The sequence below is a fragment of the Sitophilus oryzae genome, unplaced genomic scaffold, assembly GCF_002938485.1.
Source record: "Sitophilus oryzae breed Bouriz unplaced genomic scaffold, Soryzae_2.0 scaffold_227_pilon_pilon, whole genome shotgun sequence".
Classification (NCBI taxonomy): Eukaryota; Metazoa; Arthropoda; class Insecta; order Coleoptera; family Curculionidae; genus Sitophilus; species Sitophilus oryzae.
The window spans coordinates 1,326,766-1,354,055 of NW_022146782.1; the positions used below are offsets into that span (position 1 = coordinate 1,326,766).

The 27,290-nt window shown below is 31.6% G+C and overlaps 1 protein-coding gene across 1 annotated transcript in view; it reads left to right on the forward strand.

Moving 5' to 3' along the window:
- The window catches only part of LOC115884322 (trissin receptor-like), a 109,524-nt gene that overhangs the window by 21,729 nt on the left and 60,505 nt on the right, over positions 1-27,290 (forward strand). The window contains exon 2 of the mRNA XM_030902865.1: positions 9,382-9,526. Within this exon, the coding sequence (XP_030758725.1) occupies positions 9,382-9,526 (145 nt within the window). The remainder of the gene's footprint in view (positions 1-9,381; positions 9,527-27,290) is intronic.

Below are 27,290 nucleotides of genomic sequence, written 5' to 3' on the forward strand. Positions count from 1 at the left end.
TATTCATAAATTTAACTCTGGGAATATATTTTCTTCTGGATGAGGGGATATTTTATTTATATCCTCACACATTCTCCTGGCAACTCCATGAAAACTTTTATAAATCTCCTCAAAACCGTTAAAAAAATATATGGCATAAAATCAAGATTTTCCTGATTGGATGAGGTGATTTAAAGCTGCGCGAAAACATTTTCAAATCTTTTTTATCTACACTTTTTCTGCTTTTTGATTTTAAGGATTATATCGTAAATCTACAAACCTGTCCTAAAATTAATATCCGCCCGGCAATAAATATTTATCTTATAAATTATTATTTTACGTTTTGGTCGTGATTCCTGCATATAAATTTGATATATTCGATTTGTTGTGTTAATATCCAGCGCGCCCACTATAAACATTATGTCCGCATAATATTTTTAATAGGTTTTTCTATGATTTTTTAAATCTTCTTTAGGGTAGAGTAAATAAATTATCGGGAAAGTTCTTACCACAGATTATTTTCGTCTTGATTTTATTATAGGTTCCTTTTTGATGTTGGGCGTTTTTGTTTATATACAGGATGTCCTAAATTATCAAACGTGTTTGGGTTTGAATGGTATGTGACAAAATTACGTTAGTTACGCACTGATTGTATATTATACAGTCATGTATACAGGATGGTCCGAACTGTATTCCGGAAGGGAAAATAAGTAAGAAAGTTCGTATACATGTATGTCTTAAAATGCTTAGATTCGGAGATACAGGGTGTAGAATTTTCATTTTTACTTCGATTTTTTCCAAATAACTTCTGAAGTAACGTCAATATTTGGTTAAAAATTGGTGTTCTTTGACATGAAAAATTTGATTTTAATGTCAATATGACTCCTATTTATAGGGGGAGCCACCTACATGTGTTTTAACTGTTCTGAAGAGTAATAACTTTTCATCCCTACCTGTATAAAATTATTGAGTAAAAAAATATACATTTTCCTTACTTTTTACGAAAAAAATGTGTCTTGGTAAAAATCGCTACGAGCAACCGTTCTCAAGATATTTAGAATGGAAATAGTCAATACATGTTAGTATTACAAAAAATAAACACGTTAGAGAGTTATTTGACTGAAATAATAAATTCGGAAGTCATTAAAATACGAAATCAAAGTTAATTTGAATAAGCTTACAAAAGCTTATAAAAAGGTATCTAAATAAAAAAAAGTTTCATTGTAAATATCTGTCGTATAACTGGTATAACATTAGGCACAGTCGCAGATGTTTTTAATAATAATAAAAAAACGTATAAAAATAGATGTACTATAGATATAATATTCTCTTATGAAGAACATCAATTTTATGAAAGATGGATGGTTGTATTGTCCCCAAAGACCTATCAGTTATTTTAATTTAATGAGTTTTCATTATGCGTGTCAAATTTCTGGGTTAATTTTCTTAAATTGAAAGATAGATTGGCAAAATACAAATTCCTGTTTTGGTAAGATACTTTTTTGTTTACTGTTCTTTATTTATCATTATGATGTATACTAGTGATGTCATTTAATATTGTATATTATAAATATGTATAAGACAAGTAGGTCACTGTGTTTTGTTTTATCCTATCTAATATACAGGGTGAGTGGAAAGAAACATATTTTCTCTTTACCGTTTGTCAAATAAGTCCAAAATAACCGAGATATTTTACTTCGAAAGATTTTTCGTTTGTTTTTTGAGAACCACTGAATCTTTTCTCGGTTTTCTTTCTTGTAAATTTAATCTATTACCTGTGTTGCCATATTCTGAAGATATTATGTTTTTTAAGTAAAAATTAAAAAAAAAGTCTTTGTATCTCTGTATAATTTGTAAAAAAAACATTTTTGTCTACAGTGCTCAAGAAAAATATGTTTAAGTTGCTGCGAGTGTAAAAATATCTGTGCAAATATTACTTTTTTATATTTACCACGTATTTTTTTTAATAATGTTTGATTGTCGATTCACAATCGTTTCTACACACACCGGAAATGTCTAGGGATATTACAATTTTATCCAGCCATCGTCAATAATTTTATTATTTGCATTTCTGATATAATAAAATTAAAATAAACAAATAGTTTACAGGACGTATTGGAAATAAAAATGCGAAATTTAACGAATTTTTCAAATTTACCTTGATTTTTATTGAACTCAAAAAATACACACATTTTTTTTTTATTCTAAACTGTGAATTAAAAAAAAAGATTTTTACTTAATAAAGGGTATGGCCTCCTCTACTGTTCATTACAGCCCTACATCGTCTCTCCATGCTCCTGATCAGGTGGTCGATATCTTCTTGAGGTACAGCCCGCCACGCTGCATTCACGGCCCGAACCAGATCCCTACGAGTTTCACGAGGCATACCCATTCTCAAAATTCTTCTTTGGACCGCGTCCCATACGTGCTCGATGGGGTTGAGGTCAGGAGATTGTGCCGGCCAGGGTAAGGTGTTTAATTGATGAGCATTGATAAACTCACTTACCACTCTGGCTGTATGAGGCCGTGCATTGTCATGCATGAGAATGAAGTTTCTCCCAAAATCATTGGCATATGGTAACACGACAGGCTCAAGAATTAAATCACGGTATGTGATTCCTGTTAGAAACCTTTCAAGAAAAACGAGATCGGTTTTTCGGCCTAACTGGCGGACTCCTCCCCAGACCATAACTGTTCCACTTTGATAAGGGTGCACTTCCTGAACATGATCCAACCGAATAAGATTTCTCGGTTCTCTCCATACCCTAAGCCTTCTCGAATCCCGATGAATTCTAAAGCGTGACTCATCCGTGAAGAGAACATTGGCCCATTGTTCATTCGACCACTGAACATGATCTTGAGCCCACAAATATCGTACCTCTGGATTTCCTCTCGTTAAGGATTGAGCTCTCCAGGGGCGTCTGCTTCTTAAGTTGACCTCTCTTAATCTATTGCGATCAGTGTCAGGAATAACGGTTACATTATGTGTTTCCTGGCGAATTAAACTAAGCCCTGGTGCTGTAAGAGTCGGTCGACGTCGAGCATTTAATTGTAAAAAATGATCTTGCTGAGGGGTAGTAATGCGATGTCGCCCTGTGTGCCTTTCAGCCACATCACCACTTTCACGGTAGCGTGCACTTAATGGCGATATTACACTTTGCGTTATATTTAATGCTCTAGCTACGTCGATTTGGCGCATTCCAGCTTCGAACATACCCATGGCCCTTAGCATTTCGTCTCTGTTAAGATGTCTACGCTCCATACTGTCGTTTTATTTTTAACTTTGATAAAATGATATCCCTAGATTTTTCCGGTGTGTGTATTTTGTGTATATGTCACTGTAAATGTCCGAAATGCGGTAAAACCTAGGATAAGCGCGCTAAACGTAGGATTTACCAAAAGCAAGTGGTAAAAGCTCGAAAACTTCTTTATTTTGCTTCCATTTCAGACTTTTACCGGACCCAAACAGTAAATCTTAGAATTTATCATACCGCATTGGTTGTGATTTGGTTGGTTTTTAGTACGAATAAGCAAGTGGTAGTAAAAGCCAACAAACCCCACCAAATAACCACCTAACCAATGCATTAACACCCTCCAAATATCCAATCAATATCGACAAATTAAGGATGTAAGAGACATATTTTCTCTTATACAAAGACATCTCTGTTTTTGTTTACTTAGGCATTGAAATTTTAACGATTGTCGTTTCACGATATCGATTTTTGTAACGTATCAGTCTTATATTTGTTACTGTAAATATCGGAAAGGCGGTAAAACCTAGGATTAGCGCGCTAAACCTAGGATTTACCAAAAACATTAACTAATTAGATTAGCCTGGTTATTTGGAGGGTATTAATGGATTGGTTAGCCTGATTATTTGGAGGGTGTTAATGGATTGGTTAGCCTGGTTATTTGGGGGATGTTAATGCATTGGTTAGGTGGTTATTTGGAGTGTGTTAATGCATTGGTTAGCCTGGATATTTGGAGGGTGTTAATGCATTGGTTAGCCTGGTTATTTCGGAGGTGTTAATGCATTGGTTAGGTGGTTATTTGGTGGGGTTGGTTGGTTTTTACTACCACTTGCTTATTCGTACTTTTACCAATGCGGTGCGGTAAATCCTAATATTTACTGTTTGTTGTTTGGGTCCGGTAAAAGTCAGAAATGGAAGCAAAATAAATAGTTTTCGGGATTTTACCACATGCTTTTGGTAAATCCTAGGTTTAACGCGCTTATCCTAGGTTTTACCGCCTTTCCGATATTTACAGTAACATATATATTTTTAACTAACTCATGAAAACTCATAAAAGTATAGAGAGATACAAAAACATTTTATTTTCTATTTAATAATGCTATTTAATAGAGGTGTCCACCAGACCACTCTGTAGGGATTAAAGGATAATTATTCAGTGTAGCGGTTAAGGGTTAAAATAGTTTAAAAAAGTTTTAAATAGTTTTTCCTGATTTTTAGAAAAAAAATATTATAGGTTACATAACTTATTCATGCTATTAAATTTAGTTTGGCAAACCCTTTTAAAAATCTTTTCTATGTTACATCAAGATTTTTTAGGCCATTAGCGTTTCTTTTAGCCCTTTTAAGTGCTTTTACCCGCTTGCCGAAATTTATTTTACATGGATTTTATAGGTGGGAAACCACAGTTCTGATAGTTAATACCACCATATATATTTAAACGCCATTGGTTTTAAGTGGTTGCTAAATTTATTTATATAGAAAGTAGATAGCCTGGATTTTTATGTAAAAGTATTCAGAGTTTTTAATTTATATTTCATATATGCAGGAAATGTTCTCACTGTATATTTATTGTAATTTATAAGAACAACTCAAGTTTCTGTTTCGCATGGCTTAAAAAAAGTTCGTGTCGCACGTCAAGTGTCATTACTGTCATTACGGTGTTACTACGGTACACTTTCAGTAACCTAAACTTTCGTTTGATTTTGTATGCATATCTGATAAGTTTTATTGCATTTTTTTCTATTTGTGTCTATAATTTAGTACTAGGATTTATTTCCTAAGTCTTGCATGTACCTAAATAGTAGAAAAATACAAAATTAGTTCACCACACTGAGGTAATATCATACGATCGAAAAAAAAACGGCATCAAAGACGGTTGGGAAATGAGGGTGGGATCGTACACTGATATTTCCAAATTCACAATAAAAAAAGTTAAAAATAATATCTTTAAATTGCTTGCTAATCAGATTAAATAAATCAAAAAACCACAGTCGGACTTAAAATTAATTTAAATAACAATTAAATAGTTTTGTGATTGTTAAGGTACCCAAAACAAAAAAAAAGTATCAAGTGTGGCATATCATTGTACTCAGGAGACCAAGATCTTTTAAAAACTGAAATAAAAAATGCAGGTCCGTATTTAAAAAAATTAAGTTGGTCTATGTATCCCACAAATTATCAGCTAATTTGAAGATCAGATAGCCCATCAGATAGCCCAATTAGTTTTTTAATTTTCTAAAAAGTGACGACAAGAAAAGATAAAATTAATTTTCAAAAAAATCCGTTTATCTCAAAAAACCTCAGCAAATCCTTGCAATTTTTGAAACTTTTTTGATAGTATGTTGGCGAAAATCCCATGGCGCAATCTTACCCCAATTTAACCATCTTCGTATTAGCCGGAGAGCTGGCGACATATTTAGAGAACATAATTTAGGCAAGTTAGATTAACAAAAAAAATAAAGTTTAATAACTTGTGAACCCAGAATCCTAAGTCTGGCTGGGGGGTTGGGGGTATTTCGTTACTGCGCAACCCATAACATTTGCAAAAAAATAAATCCAAAAAACATTCTTTAGGCAACTTGAAATTTGTTTATTCTTAAATTTTAGCATCTATTTAACCTAGAAATAAGTATGCCAGATTTTTTTTTCGGGTTTAAAGTGTAACCCGACCATTCCAAATATGTTTAATTATTATACCTGGAAAACATACTTTAGGCATTCTAAAATTTTTACAGCGTGTTTATTAGATGATATAAAAAAATATGTGTTAATTGCCAGACGAATTCAACGGGTTTTAATACTTGCCTGACGCGAATAAGGATTTTAAATGAGCACGAAGAAAAAAGTATTACGATAAATAGTTTAATGAGACCAATCGGCAGCCGATGCGGCTGACGTAACAGTATTTTGGAGTACTTCAAATTTTCATAAAAACAATTTCTTTTCGGTTTCATTTCAATTATTTGCAGGCTTTTAATTCAGAGATTATTTTGTTGGAATTAAGTTACCATGTACAAATATGTATTTATAAATTAAATATTGATGTGCATAGTGTAAATAGTTTAGAATAATTACTGCAAATAAATATTTTAGTAACTACTAGTTTCGCTACTAACTATACTAAATCACAATGGATAAAAAACATTTATGTTGTGTAGTTTGTAAAAAAGTTACTAGTGACAAAGTTATTGTTTTAGATGAAGGCAGACTACAAAAATGCAAAGAATTTTTAAAAGTGCGCCAACAACATGGTTTAAAATTTAAAGAAGTGGTTTTACCAGAAAACGTAGTCCCGACAAAAGGGTACCATGTACAGTGCTAAAAAAATAAGTATTCTGGAATTTTATTAAAGTACCATTGTGAATGTTCCTAAATAGATTCAAAAGTAAATAAAAGTGCTTTACTTTTATGCTTAGGCGTTAAAATGACTTTTTTATATTGTCAATCAGGTCGCGAAAATTAATAATAATATAATGTCACAAAAGTATAATAATAATTATACTTTTGTGACGTTTGAAAAAAATATATCTTATATTATGCTAATTTTAAAATAATTATTCGTCTCAGATACAAAATACTTAAATTAAAAAGTCTTCTTATTGAAAGGATTTCAATCATACATTTTTATTAAAAAATGTTTCTTTTTATTTATTCAATATTAGTTAGTTTTTTAAATTTTTACGACTCCAAAATGCTGTTACGTCAGTCGCATCTGCTTTCACGGGTCTCAATAAACTATCTTTCTCGCGCTTATAGATACTCATAAGACTTTCTTATCGCGCTCATTTAAAATTTTTATTCGCGTCAGGCAAGTATTAAATCCCATTGAATTCGTCTGGCATATAACACATATTTTTTAATATCATCTAATAAACACGCTGTAAAAATTTTAGAATGCCTAAAATATGTTTTCCAGGTATAATAATTAAACATATTTGGAATGGTCGGGTTACACTTTAAACCCGAAAAAAAAGTCTGGCATACTTATTTCTAGGTTAAATAGATGCTAAAATTTAAGAATAAACAAATTTCAAGTGGCCTAAAGAATGTTTTTTACTATAGCTTGCCTAAGATATGTTCTCTAAATATGTCGTCAGCTCCTAGGCTATATCTATTACGGTTTCCGAGATACTAATGCTCGTACCTCGAATTTGCAGCACCCTGTATACCTATCTAACGAAACGTTTAGTTATTTTATGGTGTCAAAAGCGTGGAGCACCAAGTATTACTTAAAGTCTTTTTTTTCGTTTTTTAAAGAAAAACAATAAGTCCTTGTTCTAAGTAGATGGTGTTGTGTGAGATTTCCACACTCTTAAATTTATGAGAATATAACACTTTCATCGATGTGTGCGATCTGCTGTACGCCAGCGTGTAATTCGATAAATCGTGGCGTATCTAGAACGTTTAAGAATGCTTCATGCTTTCAATAGTTAGTTTTAAGCATGGAGGCCTCTTAAGCGTAGTTTATCAGGTCGAGGATAGAGTTTTGAAAGATGAAGCCGAAAGGGCTGATGTTTGCAAGTATTCGAGATCTAAAAATACATGTGACAAGACGAGGTGCTTACCAGGGGCGCACATACAGGATGGATAACGGGTATAATTACCCCTCCAAGGAAGAAATTTATAAATACGTTGTGGACGTTGTGGTATAAAATAAAATTGTCACAAAATAAATTAATAATAATTAAAATAGAAAATCCAGACCAATCCAAGATTTTTTTCAGTCACACTACCTTTCAGCGAAAAATTAATTAATATACAGGATGGTCCGAACTGTTGAAAAATAAGTAAAAAGTTCGTATAAATGTATGATTAGTTTCGGAGATACTGGGTGTAAAAGTTTCATTTTTATTTCGATTTTTTCGAAATAATTTTTGAAGTAACGTCAATATTTGGGTGGAGATTAGTGTCTCGGAGTTTTTTGACATGAGAAATTTGATTTTGATGTCAATATGAGTCCCAATTATAGGGGGCTCCACCTACATGTGTTTTAACTGTTTTGAAGAGTAATAACTTTTCGTCCGTACCTGTATAACATTACTGAGTGAAAAAATATACATTTCCGTGATTTTTTTGGTAAAAAATGTCTCTTAGTAAAGATCTCTACGAGCAACCGCTCTCGAGATATTTAGAATGGTTAGGGAACTTTTTATATATTTAAATTAATTATAAATTCTTCTTCGAAAAAATGATAAAAAAAACAGCTTCTGTTGAGCTTTTGGTACAAAAACATTTTAAATTTTTGATTTCAGTCTAACAACTATTTAGTCAACATGTTTAATTTATGTCAATGATGACAGGTATTGATAACTTCGATTCCAAATATCTCGAAAATCATTACTCGTAGCAATTTTTACCAAGAGACCTTTTTTACGTAGAAAACGTCGTGAATAAACATTTTTTTACTCAGTAATTTTATACAGGTACGGACAAAAAGTTATTACCCTTCAAACATCAAAGTCCAATTTATCATGTCAAAAAACTCCTGAACTTATTTGGAAAGAATCAAAATAAAAATAAAACTTCTACACCCTGTATCTCCGAAACTAAGAATTTTAGGACATACATTTATACGAACTTTTTTGCCTATTTTTATTTGCAGAATATGCTGCCGAAGTTTCCAGAATACAATTCCACCCTCTATAAATCTTATTATACTCTCATCTTATTAAGAATTATTGCCACAATTATTATCTAAATATTTGACTGAATCAATAGATATCTAAAAATAACTCATTCGCTACCATTCCCGTCATATTATTATGAATTCATCGAACATAGCTATAAATCCCCAAACCTGAAATGTCTAAAATATCTTCACACCGCTTGTAATTGTTTTAATGAAATTCCTCGAATATTGACATTTGATTATGGAAATTCGTCTATATTTAGGACACGTTTTTGGTTTGTTTGCCCGTCATGTCTACGCGCTGTTATTACAGTTTATATTATTTGTTATTTCTATAGGTATTTTATACACCGGAACCGATGTTTTTACCTGATTTGGAAATCCTGAATTGTTTGGTTAAAAAACAATAATTTTTCAAGCAATAATTCTCCTTTATTAATTAGTTCTTCATAGTATTTTTACTTTTTATACTAAAATAAAAACTTTTTAAAAATAAATATAATGGGAAAACTTTTTTTGCAGGAAATCTGCTTGTGATCCTCGTAGTCACGATGAGCAGGAGACTAAGATCCATCACCAACTTTTTCCTGGCGAATTTAGCAGTAGCTGACTTCTGCGTGGCCATTTTCTGCGTCTACCAAAACTTGCTTATCTACATTGTTGAAAAGTAAGTATTTAAGGTCGATTTTATTTAAATAAAGTGAAAATAAATTTAAAAATAAAATATATATTTTCTCTCTAAAAGATATGAACGAAAAATACTGCTTTTTCTTAAGTTTTTCCAGCAAATCTTTAAGATACTAATTCACGAAACTTCTAGAAAGGGACACGAAAATAATTAAACCTTCTGAAAATTTGTTTAAAAGTTTTTTATTTTCCTTGTAATATAAAAATGGAAAAATTTGAATTTATGACATACAAATTGCAGCCATCTATCATTGTCACTGTTCTTTAAATGAATGGTAAAAATAAATTTTACTTATGTCACTTATGTACAGGGCCGTCCTGAGGGGTGGAGCAGAGGAACAGTTGCTCCAGGCGGCCAAATTCGAGGGCGGCCGTTTCGGTACAATTGTACTGAATTCGATACTTTTTGACCAAATTCTGTACGCCAGTACTACATTTTGGAAAAATTGTCATTTTCTGTACGAAATTTCCAACAGTATAAATGCAACTAGTAAACTGCTTCAGAATAAAAAACTCGACATCATTGAGTCCACAAAAGCTCTAAAAGCTATCGACGACTATTTTGTCAAAATAAGGACTAACGACCATTTTAGAGAAATATTAGTGGATGCTGCAGAGCTGGCAGAAGAGCTGGAAATTGAAGCAGTTTTTACTAATGACATTAGAGCAGAAAAAAATCTAGACAGTTTTTGTATGAATCAGTGGATGAGCCAATTTTAGATCCACAGAAAAAGTTTAAAATCGAATTTTTCTTTGTTGTCCTGGATACAATCCATAAGGCTCTCCAGGAAAGGTTTGAGCTGTTAAAAGTTCACTCGGATTATTTTTGGTTTTTATACGACTTCGCAGTTCTCAGGAAATCAACCGGAAGGAAATAAAAAAGCATACCGAGAGGAAATAAAAAGATCTTCATCTCTATTTAACGGACGGAGACAAACATGATATTAATGGCCTAGAGCTTCGGGACGAGATTTTAGCTCTAATATCACCAGATAATGCCGAAAACTTCAGTTGTCCAAAACAAACACTAAAACATTTAAAAATTCACGATCTGATTGGAAACTTTCCAAATATTTCCATTTCCATAAGAATCTTATTAACGCTGCCGGTTTCAGTGGCAACCGGAGAGAGAAGTTTTTCCAAACTCAAAATAATTGAGAATTACCTGAGATCAAGTATGACACAAGAACGACTATGCGAATTATCTTTAATATCTATTGAGCACGAAATAGCGAACAGTCTAAATATCGACGATTTTATTTCAGAGTTTGCAAGGAAAAAGTTTTAGTTTTGTCCATATTAGGAATTTTGTTTCTCAGGATTATGTCTATGTATTTATTACGAATTTTGTTTTGTTAATAATTTATATTACCTAGTTTTAGGTGTTGTTTGGCTAATGTACCTTATAATGTTTTTTTATTCTTGTCAGGTACCATGTGACGCTCCTTTTAAATACAAAATTTAAATGCTAATTCTGAAAATCTTGCAATATTTATTTCCTTTTTTACGGAAAGTGTTTGATAATATTTCTTACCGTCTGTGGCACAACTTTCATATTTTTTTTCACACCTGATTCTTCGCATCAAACTTCGCACCACGGGGTTGTCACTTGTATGGGAAAACAGGCAACAGTCAAATTTAAACGTGCCAGGACCAACGACAAAGAAAGCAACATCTGCCAGGCATTGGCTTTCTTTATCACTCACATTGCTTAAATCATGATACCGCGGCCATTTTGCCAACAAAGAAGCTGGCCGGGCTGTCCTGGCAAGTGATTTTAAACAATTTTGCTTTTTTACAATATTAAATTACCATTTGGATGTATTTAATGCCATTATTCAGTTAACTGGTAAGTCAGAAATTACACACAAATACTTTATTCGTAAATACAACTAAGATGTAAACGTATTTTTGTATTTTTAGATTTCAACTTTGCAAAGACCCGCCGATAGAACTTGCCTGGCAGCGTACCTGTTTAATTAAACGTATTATTTCCTGATAATAATATCAAAACACGTAAGTACCTCTATAATTTATGATGAAAAATGATTTTGATTATGTTTTATATTATTTAAATACTTTATAACCTCAAATAATAGTAAGATCCTTGTTTATATCGCACAGCCCGTTCAAAACTGTATTGTCTTCAAAAAATGTTTACAGAACAAACAATTATTACAAAAACAATGTCCTTTTAATCTGATTTATACCTCAGAAGGATGCCAGTTAAATTTTTATTAAATCAACATTACATTATTTGGCCATTAATATGCAAAAAGGAGCATATTGCGTTAACTTAAATTTTCTTTTACTTCTCCTGACAATGTTCTCTATATTCTCTATTTTGAGTTAGTAAACTTTTGAACGGGATGTGCGATATATAAAATACATAATATATCCAAGGGCATGATCTGATAAAAGTATTTTTTGATGCATTTTTTGGTTGTTTATGCACATTGGCTTGGTTTATGTTTTATTCAGCTTATATTTATTTGGTATAACAGTTTTTTTTGCCTTTGGAATGGCATGCATTGAGGCTAGATAGTGTTTCATTAGACCATTAAAGAAATTTAAATTAGCATATATTTTTTGTGATGTTAGTGTGTTATCATGATACAGGTAGTTGTATCATAGTGCCTTATGCATGTTATTTACCTATTATATACTTATGTATTATCAGTAAATAGATGATAATATACTACTAAAATGTCTTTTTAATAGTATGTTTATCTTTCCAATTCACTAGTTATTTGCAAAATGTATTTTGAACTAATTTAAGTCATTAATTGATCATCTTTCTTTTTCAGGTTCCTGGATATTCTTTTTCATTGTTAAAAAAATATATATATTTCAATATTATTGTAATGTAAATCGCAGCTCTAAAAAATAAATGATATTGTTTATTATAATAATGTGTAATTTATTTACTATGAATTTTCTCTGAAAATAATAAGTCTTTAATAATATCATTGATTTGCTGTGTAAAGTTAATAGACATATTTTTTAATACATTAAATTATATTAAAGTAATAAAAAATATGTTTATTAACTTTAAACACTAAGTCAGTGATACCTATAAAAATATTTTTTTAAAAATTTTCCCTCTTTTAAGCCCCGCCCCTCCAATTCCCCTCAATTTAGCTAGTACTGCCAGGCGACACCAGGTGACGTCTGTTTCCATTTTTTAACATGAAGTTAGCATTTCTTTAATGTACCTATTCTCTGCTTCGCACTAATAAAAAAAGGATGGTCTGTAGGGGGGGGGGAGCGCATTTTTTCGGGCTTGCTCCAGGCGGCCAATAGCCTAAGGACGGCCCTGGTTATGTATGTACATATTGTATAATTATTGCAAACTAAAGTAACTCAAAATACAACTGTGGTCATTTTAAAGTATGTTTGTTTATACTTTTTTAGACTAGAACCATTTTATCCCTGAAAATATTAGAATTTTTAGATATAAATTGGTTCACCGGTACATTCTTCTTCATCATCAGGGGCGCAACTAGACATATACTTTTAGGGGGGCTCAAGTCTTTTGGGGGGCTTAGGTCACTATAAGATATGATTCATGTGAGGTTAAAATCAATTTTACACGACACACACTGGTCATCTGGGGGGGCTAAGCCCCCCCTGACCCCCCCTAGTTGCGTCTCTGTTCATCATTAAGGGATTTGTTGATTTTTATAAAAATTATGGTATATACAAAGCAAGAATTTCCATTAACATTATAACTGGATAAAAATTTCTCACATTTATGTCAGCATGAGAAAAAACAATATGGCGATGTTATTATATAACTTGGTAATATTTGAGGGGTAGTTTCATCTCGTTGGAATTTGACTTTCGAAAAATCCGTTTGCCAAAAATAAGCTTTTTACGTCAAGCAGTTTATGCAGAATCGTGGTTAAGAAATTACCCAACTTTTTGGAACACCCTGTATGATTTTTTAAAAAATTTCAAAATATGTAAAAAACCAAATAAATTATACTTGTCCAAGCGTTTTCCCGAAAGACTAACCGTTTTTTAAATAACAAATATTGTAATATTTGAAGGGCGTTTTCACCCTCTTGGAATTTGAGATTCGAGAAACCCCTCCTTATCAAACCTTTACACCCCATAGTCAATCCGTTTACCAAAAATCAGCTTTAAACGTCAAGCAGTTTAAGCAGAATCATGATTACTCAATGGTCATATTTTATGAAACACCCTGTATAAATTTATAAAAAATCTTAAAATATGTAAAACAACAAAATAAAATATACGTGTTTAAGAGTTTTTCCTAAAAACTCACCGGTTTTTACATAAAAAATATTTTAATATTTGAGGAATAGTTTCACCCCTTAGAATTCGAGTTTCGAAAAATCCCTTCTTATCGAACCTCTACACCCTAAAGTCAATCTGTTTTCCAAAAATCAGCTTTTTACGTCAAGCGCTTTAAGCAGGATCGTGATTAATCAATGACCAGATTTTTCCAAACACCCTGTATACATTTTTAAAAAATCTTAAAATATGTAAAAAACAAAATAAAATATACGTGTTTAAGCGTTTTTTCGGAAACTTGACCGTATTTTAAATAAAAATATTGTAATATTTGAGGGGTGGTTTCACCCTCTTGGAACGGGAATTTCGAAAAATCCCTTCTTATCGAACCTCTACACCCTAGAATCAACCTGTATGCCAAAATTGAGCTTCTTACGTTGAGTGGTTTGAGCAGGATCGTGATTAATCAGTATGTCAGTCACTTAAGGATTTTATATATTAGTATAGACACAGACTAACCTAATTATAGTAAACACCTAATTTAATTATAGTAAACCTAATAATATTAGTTTGTGGTATAGATAAAGACGATCACCTTAAAATAGAAGGAAATTGGTCTTGATCCATTTTAATTCTGACCACTCCATTTAAAAATTGCAGTTTAAAATTTTTGTTATTTAAACATAATGATAACATCAAAAATATGATTGAAGAAGACCTGAATAGACTTTACTGCTTTCAAACTAAAAACACATCAAAATTATGTCCCTTTTTATTAGTAATAATAAATTAGTCATATAAAATCTTTATACTGATTTTATGAAACAGCTATCTAATAATGAATCCAAACTGGCGCATACAATCATAACAATATGGCCACGTACTAAATCTTTCCTAATGAATTTAGCTGTACAGTTAAAACGAAACGATTATGGGCTATATTAAGCGTAATAGCTTGTTCCAGACGATGTCTAGTGGGTGGCAAATTGTTACGTAACGTTTTGGGAAAGTTTAGTGCTAAAAGCTCAGCGTTTACGAGAAAATAATTTCAGTAAAGTTGTGTTGTTTTATTACAACAACATTTTTCGTACAAAAAGTGATCGTATTGAATTTTAATACATTTGAAATTAGTAATAAGGTGTTCTAAATATTTTTATATTATACAGGGTTGTTCACCACATACGACACGGAGCATTGTAGCTAAACGATTAGATTTTTACAAATTGTAAGTTTTGGGTTCGTTGAAGGACTATTAGAGCTACAATTTAAAAATATTTTTACAATATACAGAGTGTCCCAAATAAATAAAAAATATCAAAGTTTTATTTTTTTAAATGGAACACCCTGTATATTATTACATTTTTAGTTTCTACGATTGAAATAAAGGTAAATTTGATAAAGGTTTATTACGCTTAAACCTTACCGTTCTTGAAATATTTTCAATTTTGTGAAATTGCAGTCAAAATTTTAAGGCTTCATTTCTCCAAGGGTATCAAAGTTTTTAATACTAAATATTTACTGAAATTTATTTATTGATCAGTTATTGCGTTGCAATAATAAAAATTATACTACCTTATACAGAGTGTCTAAAATTTTATTTTAAATAATTACTAGCTTTAAACGGCTATAACTTGTTTAATTTAAATGGTATACCCTGTATATTTTATGAGAATCAGATGCACAATTTAATTGTCTCTTAAATTGTATTATACCATTTTTTACCTATAGCTTCAAGTTTCCGTAGAAAATGCATTTTCTTGTAATTTTAAATTCATTTATCAATATACCCATGGAATACTGACATTTTAGATTATTTTCAAAGATGTACCAAATTTTTAAAGAGTACAGATACTAATATTGTCGATACAGTTTGTTTATTTCATTAAAAAATAAAAAAAAAACTGTTTAAATATTTGTTAAAGAGGACCAATTAATATGATTCCAGTATTCAAACTATATGAATTGACTGTTTGCGTTGATTAATAATAATTGCTCCAAAAACTAAAAAACTGAATTTTTTTATGTGTATTAGACAGTGTGGTAAAAAGTAACACCTTAAAAATGATATTTCATTTTTTGACAAATGTTTAGTTGTAACAACAGAGACATTCATTTTTATTACTTATTATTATATTGATTTCTGATTCAAATCCATATTTATTTGGAATAATTTATTCACGAACATAATTAAGTATGTAATTAATTAGTATTTGGGCGGAAATAATGGTGGTATATTTAATTAATGGTATACTCTTTTATGAAGATTTAAATAGTTTTATTTTTGCATACAAATGGGCTAGTAATATTATCATTTTGTTAAAAACGATAATATTACTAGCCTGTACATTTTGTACATTTGTTGCTTTAAAAAGAATCTAAAATGTCAATATTCCATAGGTATATTGATAAATGAGGTCTAAATTATAAGAAAATGCATTTTCTACGAAAACTTGAAAGGATAGGTAAAAAGTGGTATAATACAGTTTGATAGACAATTAAATTATGCATCTGATTTTCCAAAAATATACAGGGCGTTCCATTTAAATTAAACAAGTTATTGCCGTTTAAAACTAGTAATTATTTAAAATAAAATTTTAGACACTCTGTATAAGGTAGTATCATTTTTATTATTGCATCACAATAACTGATCAATAAATAAACTTCAGTAAATATTTAGTATTAAAAACTTTGATACCCTTGGAGAAATGAAGCCTTAAAATTTATACTGCAATTTCACAAAATTGAAAATATTTCAAAAACGGTAAGGTTTAAGTGTGATAAACCTTAATAAAATTTACCTTTATTTCAATCGTAGAATCTAAAAATAGAATAATATACAGGGTGTTCCATTTAAAAAATTCCAACTATAGCATTTTTTACTTATTTGAGACACTCTGTATCTTCTAAAATTATTTCTAAATTGTAGCTCTAATAGTCCTTCAACGAACCCAAAACTTAAAATTTGTAAAAATCTAATCGTTTAGCTACAATACTCCGTGTCGTATGTGGTGAACAACCCTGTATACTTAAACCCCAAAAAAATTGGAAGGTTTCTTCGTCAAATTTAAAGTATTATATATTTTTTAGTTTTTAGCACACCGTATATAAATCTATCTACTTTATAAACTCAGTTTTCTATAGGCTTGATGCATTTCAGTTGATTTCAACAAATTCCGACCGCAGCGCTTCAACGGCAGAAATCAGAAAGTAATCAGAGTATTATCTGAGACTCTGAAACATAGTTTTTTTATAGCCCCTGTCAATTCTGATAGATGATATTATATTTTAATTGTCTAGAAACCCTTTTTTTCCCTCTCGTTTGACAAGGGTAGCATTTTGATAAGATGTTCTTTCAGAAAAAAAGAGGCCAAAGGCTCTGCCACTGTAAAACTATGAAAGGCATTCGTTTAGAACATTATCTGTCACGAACGAAGCCCGAATTGCAATGTGGGTCACAAATAAAAATCTCCCAAGAAATCTTATTTGACATGAAAAGGCTTCCTATGTTCCATCACTTCTGTGTCCTAGTATCTTTTCTCTATTTCTTTTTATTTTCTAGTATTTTTTTCACGCAATTCATAAAATAAACTTAAAAGATTGAATTAGCCATTAACAAAATAATAGTATATTGTTTTATTAAGCTTATTAAGAGCAAATATAACACTTTTTTAAACACAAAGTAATTTTTATTCCAAATAGAACATGGTTTTTTCAAAAACCACAAATAATTTTTTAAACAATTTGAAACGTTCCAAATAATATAATAGTTATTTTTTCTATAGTTTTCCAAACTGTTAAAATTGCCTTATATCTATCAAAAATAGTAGATAAAATAGTATTTTAACCGCAAGGGTAGATTAAATGATACTTTAACAGCGAGGATAGGTTAAAAACTTTATTTCTTCTCACACGTTTTTTAATTGCTTCCATTTTTGAAAATTTCTGTAATCCTTTTCATAAGTTATTCGGAATTTAAATGGAAGTAGCTTGGATATGGCGTTTGTCGCCCCAGCCTGAATATCTGTTGGTAATTTACTTATTTCGTTTTAAGCCATTTCTGACTCCAATTCAATCAGCAATCGACACGAAAGAGAATTCAAAATTATTGACTCAAAACTGACAACTAAAGAGACAGTTTTATTTATTTGTCAAATTACATAGAAACCAACACCAACCCAGCACAATATTTTTTCTACTCGTAATAAATTCCTTGAAATAATAATTTCTGAATATTTTTTAAAACGTAACTAGCTATGGAAAAAATATTGTTTTGTACACGACGATAAAATTGCATTATCGTGTATATCGTTGTATAAAAAATAACTAAAATTTATATTGTCAATCACGTCGCAAAAACTAATACTTTTGTAACGTTTGAAAAAAAAATAATATTTAAGCAATGGTTACTTAACGCAAAAATGACTTAATATTAATAAAACAGCCTGTTTTAATATTTTTCAGTTATTTTTTTCAGTGTAATTATTCATTAATTAAGAAAAATTTTTAGGGTCTTTAAGATCATTAAAAATTAATGAGTTTTGCGTTGTTTTGCCTTTTAATTTCGATGCTTTTTTTATTATTGAATATTTATGTAAATGTTTAGTTTAAATAAACGAAGTAGGGTTCGAAAAATATTTTTTGAAGAGAAACTGCTTAACGCGCAATGCAAGTAAAACTTGAAGACTATGACACACGAGACGCGAGACGCGAGAGGAAAAGTGGTAACGTTGGATTTTCGATTCCAAACCTAACCTAACTAAATGAATCGGAATGTGAATGCGGTTTGTCTAGCCCTATTTTTTCATGATATTTTGACGATGTTTCGTGCTCTATGAAACCACATCATCAATGAATCAAATAAAAAAATCGTCCGATTTAAATGAAATTTGCTATGTCGATAAATTGGACCGAGGCCAACTTGACCGTGTACGACACTTGTCACACTTTTGATGATGATAATGTTATTTAATAATGAAATTATACCCCCAACCGAAGAATCGTACTTCTTCAGCTAATGGTAAATTGCCGATGGACACATTTCATCCAGTTCGAAAGGACCCACTCTAGGAAAGTTTTCTCGTTATAATTCGGTTTTAATATATTCCTTTGATGATAAAAATGTTATTTAAAAATGAATTTATACTATCCAACCGAAGAATCATTCTTCTTCAGCTTATGGTAAACTGCCGATTGACACATTCCATCCAGTTCGAAAGAACCCACTTCAGGAAAGTTTTCTCGTTATAATTCGGTTTTAATATATTCCTTTGATGATAAAAATATTATTTAAAAAATAATTTATACCATCTTATACCATCCAACCGAAGAATCATACTTCTTCAGCTTATGGTAAACTGCCGATGGACACATTTCAACCAATTTGAAAGGACCCACTCCAGGAAAGTTTTCTCGTTATAATTCGGTTTTAATATATTCCTTTGATGATAAAAATATTATTTACAAATGAATTTATACCATCCAACCGAAGAATCATACTTCTTCAGCTTATGGTAAACTGCCGATGGACACATTCCATCCAGTTCGAAAGGACCCAGTCCAGGAAAGTTTTCTCGTTATAATTCGGTTTTAATATATTCCTTTGATGATAAAAATATTATTTAAAAATGAATTTATACCATCCAACCGAAGAATCATACTTCTTCAGCTTATGGTAAACTGCCGATGGACACATTCCATCCAGTTCGAAAGGACCCACTCCAGGAAAGTTTTCTCGTTATAATTCGGTTTTAATATATTCCTTTGATGATAAAAATATTATTTACAAATGAATTTATACCATCCAACCGAAGAATCATACTTCTTCAGCTTATGGTAAACTGCCGATGGACACATTTCAACCAATTTGAAAGGACCCACTCCAGGAAAGTTTTCTCGTTATAATTCGGTTTTAATATATTCCTTTGATGATAAAAATATTATTTACAAATGAATTTATACCATCCAACCGAAGAGTCATACTTCTTCAGCTTATGGTAAACTGCCGATGGACACATTCCATCCAGTTCGAAAGGACCCACTCCAGGAAAGTTTTCTCGTTTAAATTCGATGTTAATATATTCCTTTGATGATAAAAATGTTATTTAAAAATGAATTTATACCATCCAACCGAAGAATCATACTTCTTCAGCTTATGGTAAACTGCCGATGGACACATTCCATCCAGTTCGAAAGAACCCACTTCAGGAAAGTTTTCTCGTTATAATTCGGTTTTAATATATTCCTTTGATGATAAAAATGTTATTTAAAAATGAATTTATGCCATCCAACCGAAGAATCATACTTTTTCAGCTAATGGTAATCTGCCGATGGACACATTCCATCCAGTTCGAAAGATCCCAATCCAGGAAAGTTTTCTCGTTATAATTCGGTTTTAATATATTCCTTTGATGATAAAACTATTATTTAAAAATGAATTTATACCATCCAACCGAAGAATCATACTTCTTCAGCTTATGGTAAACTGCCGATGGACACATTCCATCCAGTTCGAAAGGACCCACTCCAGGAAAGTTTTCTCGTTATAACTCGGTTTTAATTAATTCCTTTGATGATAAAAATATTATTTAAAAATGAATTTATACCATCCAACCGAAGAATCATACTTCTTCAGCTTATGGTAAACTGCCGATGGACACATTCCATCCAGTTCGAAAGGACCCAGTCCAGGAAAGTTTTCTCGTTATAATTCGGTTTTAATATATTCCTTTGATGATAAAAATATTTTTAAAATGAATTTATACCATCCAACCGAAGAATCATACTTCTTCAGCTTATGGTAAACTGCCGATGGACACATTCCATCCAGTTCGAAAGAACCCACTTCAGGAAAGTTTTCTCGTTATAATTCGGTTTTAATATATTCCTTTGATGATAAAAATGTTATTTAAAAAATAATTTATACCATCCAACCGAAGAATCATACTTCTTCAGCTTATGGTAAACTGCCGATGGACACATTTCATCCAATTTGAAAGGACCCACTCCAGGAAAGTTTTCTCGTTATAATTCGGTTTTAATATATTCCTTTGATGATAAAAATATTATTTACAAATGAATTTATACCATCCAACCGAAGAATCATACTTCTTCAGCTTATGGTAAACTGCCGATGGACACATTCCATCCAGTTCGAAAGGACCCACTCCAGGAAAGTTTTCTCGTTTAAATTCGGTTTTAATATATTCCTTTGATGATAAAAATGTTATTTAAAAATGAATTTATACCATCCAACCGAAGAATCATACTTCTTCAGCTTATGGTAAACTGCCGATGGACACATTCCATCCAGTTCGAAAGAACCCACTTCAGGAAAGTTTTCTCGTTATAATTCGGTTTTAATATATTCCTTTGATGATAAAAATGTTATTTAAAAATGAATTTATACCATCCAACCGAAGAATCATACTTCTTCAGCTTATGGTAAACTGCCGATGGACACATTCCATCCAGTTCGAAAGGACCCAGTCCAGGAAAGTTTTCTCGTTATAATTCGGTTTTAATATATTCCTTTGATGATAAAAATATTATTTAAAAATGAATTTATACCATCCAACCGAAGAATCATACTTCTTAAGCTTATGGTAAACTGCCGATGGACACATTCCATCCAGTTCGAAAGGACCCACTCCAGGAAAGTTTTCTCGTTATAATTCGGTTTTAATATATTCCTTTGATGATAAAAATATTATTTAAAAATGAATTTATACCATCCAACCGAAGAATCATACTTCTTCAGCTTATGGTAAACTGCCGATGGACATATTCCATCCAGTTCGAAAGAACCCACTTCAGGAAAGTTTTCTCGTTATAATTCGGTTTTAATATATTCCTTTGATGATAAAAATGTTATTTAAAAATAAATTTGTACCATCCAACCGAAGAATCAAACTTCTTCAGCTTATGGTAAACTGCCGATGGACACATTCCATCCAGTTCGAAAGAACCCACTTCAGGAAAGTTTTCTCGTTATAATTCGGTTTTAATATATTCCGTTGATGATAAAAATGTTATTTAAAAATGAATTTATACCATCCAACCGAAGAATCATACTTCTTCAGCTTATGGTAAACTGCCGATGGACACATTCCATCCAGTTCGAAAGGACCCAGTCCAGGAAAGTTTTTTCGTTATAATTCGGTTTTAATATATTCCTTTGATGATAAAAATATTATTTAAAAATGAATTTATACCATCCAACCGAAGAATCATACTTCTTCAGCTTATGGTAAACTGCCGATGGACACATTCCATCCAGTTCGAAAGGACCCACTCCAGGAAAGTTTTCTCGTTATAATTTGGTTTTAATATATTCCTTTGATGACAAAAATATTATTTAAAAATGAATTTATACCATCCAACCAAAGAATCATACTTCTTCAGCTTATGGTAAACTGCCGATGGACACATTCCATCCAGTTCGAAAGAACCCACTTCAGGAAAGTTTTCTCGTTATAATTCGGTTTTAATATATTCCTTTGATAATAAAAATGTTATTTAAAAATGAATCTATACCCCCAACCGAAGAATCATACTTCTTCAGCTTATGGTAAACTGCCGATGGACACATTCCATGCAGTTCGAAAGGACCCACTCCAGGAAAGTTTTCTCGTTATAATTCGGTTTTAATATATTCCTTTGATGATAAAAATGTTATTTAAAAATGAATCTATACCCCCAACCGAAGAATCATACTTCTTCAGCTAATGGTAAACTGCCGATGGACACATTCCATCCAGTTCGAAAGGACCCACTTCAGGAAAGTTTTCTCGTTATAATTCGGTTTTAATATATTCCTTTGATAATAAAAATGTTATTTAAAAATGAATTTATACCATCCAACCGAAGAATCATACTTCTTCAGCTTATGGTAAACTGCCGATGGACACATTCCATCCAGTTCGAAAGGACCCACTCCAGGAAAGTTTTCTCGTTATAATTCGGTTTTAATATATTCTTTTGATGATAAAAATGTTATTTAAAAATGAATTTATGCCATCCAACCGAAGAATCATACTTCTTCAGCTAATGGTAATCTGCCGATGGACACATTCCATCCAGTTCGAAAGGACCCACTTCAGGAAAGTTTTCTCGTTATAATTCGGTTTTAATATATTCCTTTGATGATAAAAATGTTATTTAAAAATGAATCTATACCCCCAACCGAAGAATCATACTTCTTCAGCTAATGGTAAACTGCCGATGGACACATTCCATCCAGTTCGAAAGGACCCACTTCAGGAAAGTTTTCTCGTTATAATTCGGTTTTAATATATTCCTTTGATAATAAAAAATGTTATTTAAAATGAATTTATACCATCCAACCGAAGAATCATACTTCTTCAGCTTATGGTAAACTGCCGATGGACACATTCCATCCAGTTCGAAAGGACCCACTCCAGGAAAGTTTTCTCGTTATAATTCGGTTTTAATATATTCTTTTGATGATAAAAATGTTATTTAAAAATGAATTTATGCCATCCAACCGAAGAATCATACTTTTTCAGCTAATGGTAATCTGCCGATGGACACATTCCATCCAGTTCGAAAGATCCCAATCCAGGAAAGTTTTCTCGTTATAATTCGGTTTTAATATATTCCTTTGATGATAAAACTATTATTTAAAAATGAATTTATACCATCCAACCGAAGAATCATACTTCTTCAGCTTATGGTAAACTGCCGATGGACACATTCCATCCAGTTCGAAAGGACCCACTCCAGGAAAGTTTTCTCGTTATAACTCGGTTTTAATTAATTCCTTTGATGATAAAAAATATTATTTAAAATGAATTTATACCATCCAACCGAAGAATCATACTTCTTCAGCTTATGGTAAACTGCCGATGGACACATTCCATCCAGTTCGAAAGGACCCAGTCCAGGAAAGTTTTCTCGTTATAATTCGGTTTTAATATATTCCTTTGATGATAAAAATATTATTTAAAAATGAATTTATACCATCCAACCGAAGAATCATACTTCTTCAGCTTATGGTAAACTGCCGATGGACACATTCCATCCAGTTCGAAAGAACCCACTTCCGGAAAGTTTTCTCGTTATAATTCGGTTTTAATATATTCCTTTGATGATAAAAATGTTATTTAAAAATAAATTTATACCATCCAACCGAAGAATCATACTTCTTCAGCTTATGGTAAACTGCCGATGGACACATTCCATCCAGTTCGAAAGGACCCACTCCAGGAAAGTTTTCTCGTTATAACTCGGTTTTAATATATTCCTTTGATGATAAAAATATTATTTAAAAATGAATTTATACCATCCAACCGAAGAATCATACTTCTTCAGCTTATGGTAAACTGCCGATGGACACATTCCATCCAGTTCGAAAGGACCCACTCCAGGAAAGTTTTCTCGTTATAACTCGGTTTTAATATATTCCTTTGATGATAAAAATATTATTTAAAAATGAATTTATACCATCCAACAGAAGAATCATACTTCTTCAGCTTATGGTAAACTGCCAATGGACACATTCCATCCAGTTCGAAAGAACCCACTTCAGGAAAGTTTTCTCGTTATAATTCGGTTTTAATATATTCCTTTGATGATAAAAATGTTATTTAAAAATGAATTTATACCATCCAACCGAAGAATCATACTTCTTCAGCTTATGGTAAACTGCCGATGGACACATTCCATCCAGTTCGAAAGGACCCACTCCAGGAAAGTTTTCTCGTTATAATTCGGTTTTAATATATTCCTTTGATAATAAAAATGTTATTTAAAAATGAATTTATACCATCCAACCGAAGAATCATACTTCTTCAGCTTATGGTAAACTGCCGATGGACACATTCCATCCAGTTCGAAAAGACCCAGTCCAGGAAAGTTTTCTCTTTATAATTCGGTTTTAATATATTCCTTTGATGATAAAAATGTTATTTAAAAATGAATTTATACCATCCAACCGAAGAATCATACTTCTTCAGCTCATGGTAAACTGCCGATGGACACATTCCATCCAGTTCGAAAGGACCCACTCCAGGAAAGTTTTCTCGTTATAATTCGGTTTTAATATATTCCTTTGATAATAAAAATGTTATTTAAAAATGAATTTATACCATCCAACCGAAGAATCATACTTCTTCAGCTTATGGTAAACTGCCGATGGACACATTCCATCCAGTTCGAAAGAACCCACTTTAGGAAAGTTTTCTCGTTATAATTCGGTTTTAATATATTCCTTTGATGATAAAAATGTTATTTAAAAATGAATTTATACCATCCAACCGAAGAATCATACTTCTTCAGCTTATGGTAAACTGCCGATGGACACATTCCATCCAGTTCGAAAGAACCCACTTTAGGAAAGTTTTCTCGTTATAATTCGGTTTTAATATATTCCTTTGATGATAAAAATGTTATTTAAAAATGAATTTATACCATCCAACCGAAGAATCATACTTCTTCAGCTTATGGTAAACTGCCGATGGACACATTATATCCAGTCCGAAAGAACCCACTTCAGGATAGTTTTCTCGTTATAATTCGGTTTTAATATATTCCTTTGATAATAAAAATGTTATTTAAAAATGAATTTATACCATCCAACCGAAGAATCATACTTCTTCAGCTTATGGTAAACTGCCGATGGACACATTCCATCCAGTTCGAAAGAACCCACTTCAGGATAGTTTTCTCGTTATAATTCGGTTTTAATATATTCCTTTGATGATAAAAATGTTATTTAAAAATTAATTTATACCATCCAACCGAAGAATCATACTTCTTCAGCTTATGGTAAACTGCCGATGGACACATTCCATCCAGTTCGAAAGAACCCACTTCAGGATAGTTTTCTCGTTATAATTCGGTTTTAATATATTCCTTTGATGATAAAAATGTTATTTAAAAATGAATTTATACCATCCAACCGAAGAATCATACTTCTTCAGCTTATGGTAAACTGCCGATGGACACATTCCATCCAGTTCGAAAGAACCCACTTCAGGATAGTTTTCTCGTTATAATTCGGTTTTAATATATTCCTTTGATGATAAAAATGGTATTTAAAAATGAATTTATACCATCCAACCGAAGAATCATACTTCTACAGCTTATGGTAAACTGCCGATGGACACATTCCATCCAGTTCGAAAGAACCCACTTCAGGATAGTTTTCTCGTTATAATTCGGTTTTAATATATTCCTTTGATGATAAAAATGTTATTTAAAAATTAATTTATACCATCCAACCGAAGAATCATACTTCTTCAGCTTATGGTAAACTGCCGATGGACACATTCCATCCAGTTCGAAAGAACCCACTTCAGGATAGTTTTCTCGTTATAATTCGGTTTTAATATATTCCTTTGATGATAAAAATGTTATTTAAAAATGAATTTATACCATCCAACCGAAGAATCATACTTCTTCAGCTTATGGTAAACTGCCGATGGACACATTCCATCCAGTTCGAAAGAACCCACTTCAGGATAGTTTTCTCGTTATAATTCGGTTTTAATATATTCCTTTGATGATAAAAATGTTATTTAAAAATTAATTTATACCATCCAACCGAAGAATCATACTTCTTCAGCTTATGGTAAACTGCCGATGGACACATTCCATCCAGTTCGAAAGAACCCACTTCAGGATAGTTTTCTCGTTATAATTCGGTTTTAATATATTCCTTTGATGATAAAAATGTTATTTAAAAATGAATTTATACCATCCAACCGAAGAATCATACTTCTTCAGCTTATGGTAAACTGCCGATGGACACATTCCATCCAGTTCGAAAGGACCCACTCCAGGAAAGTTTTCTCGTTATAATTCGGTTTTAATATATTCCTTTGATGATAAAAATGGTATTTAAAAATGAATTTATACCATCCAACCGAAGAATCATACTTCTACAACTTATGGTAAATTGCCGATGGACACATTCCATCCAGTTCGAAAGAACCCACTTCAGGATAGTTTTCTCGTTATAATTCGGTTTTAATATATTCCTTTGATGATAAAAATGTTATTTAAAAATTAATTTATACCATCCAACCGAAGAATCATACTTCTTCAGCTTATGGTAAACTGCCGATGGACACATTCCATCCAGTTCGAAAGAACCCACTTCAGGATAGTTTTCTCGTTATAATTCGGTTTTAATATATTCCTTTGATGATAAAAATGTTATTTAAAAATGAATTTATACCATCCAACGGAAGAATCATACTTCTTCAGCTTATGGTAAACTGCCGATGGACACATTCCATCCAGTTCGAAAGGACCCACTCCAGGAAAGTTTTCTCGTTATAATTCGGTTTTAATATATTCATTTGATGATAAAAATGTTATTTAAAAATGAATTTATACCATCCAACCGAAGAATCATACTTCTTCAGCTTATGGTAAACTGCCGATGGACACATTCCATCCAGTTCGAAAGGACCCACTCCAGGAAAGTTTTCTCGTTATAATTCGGGTTTAATATATTCCTT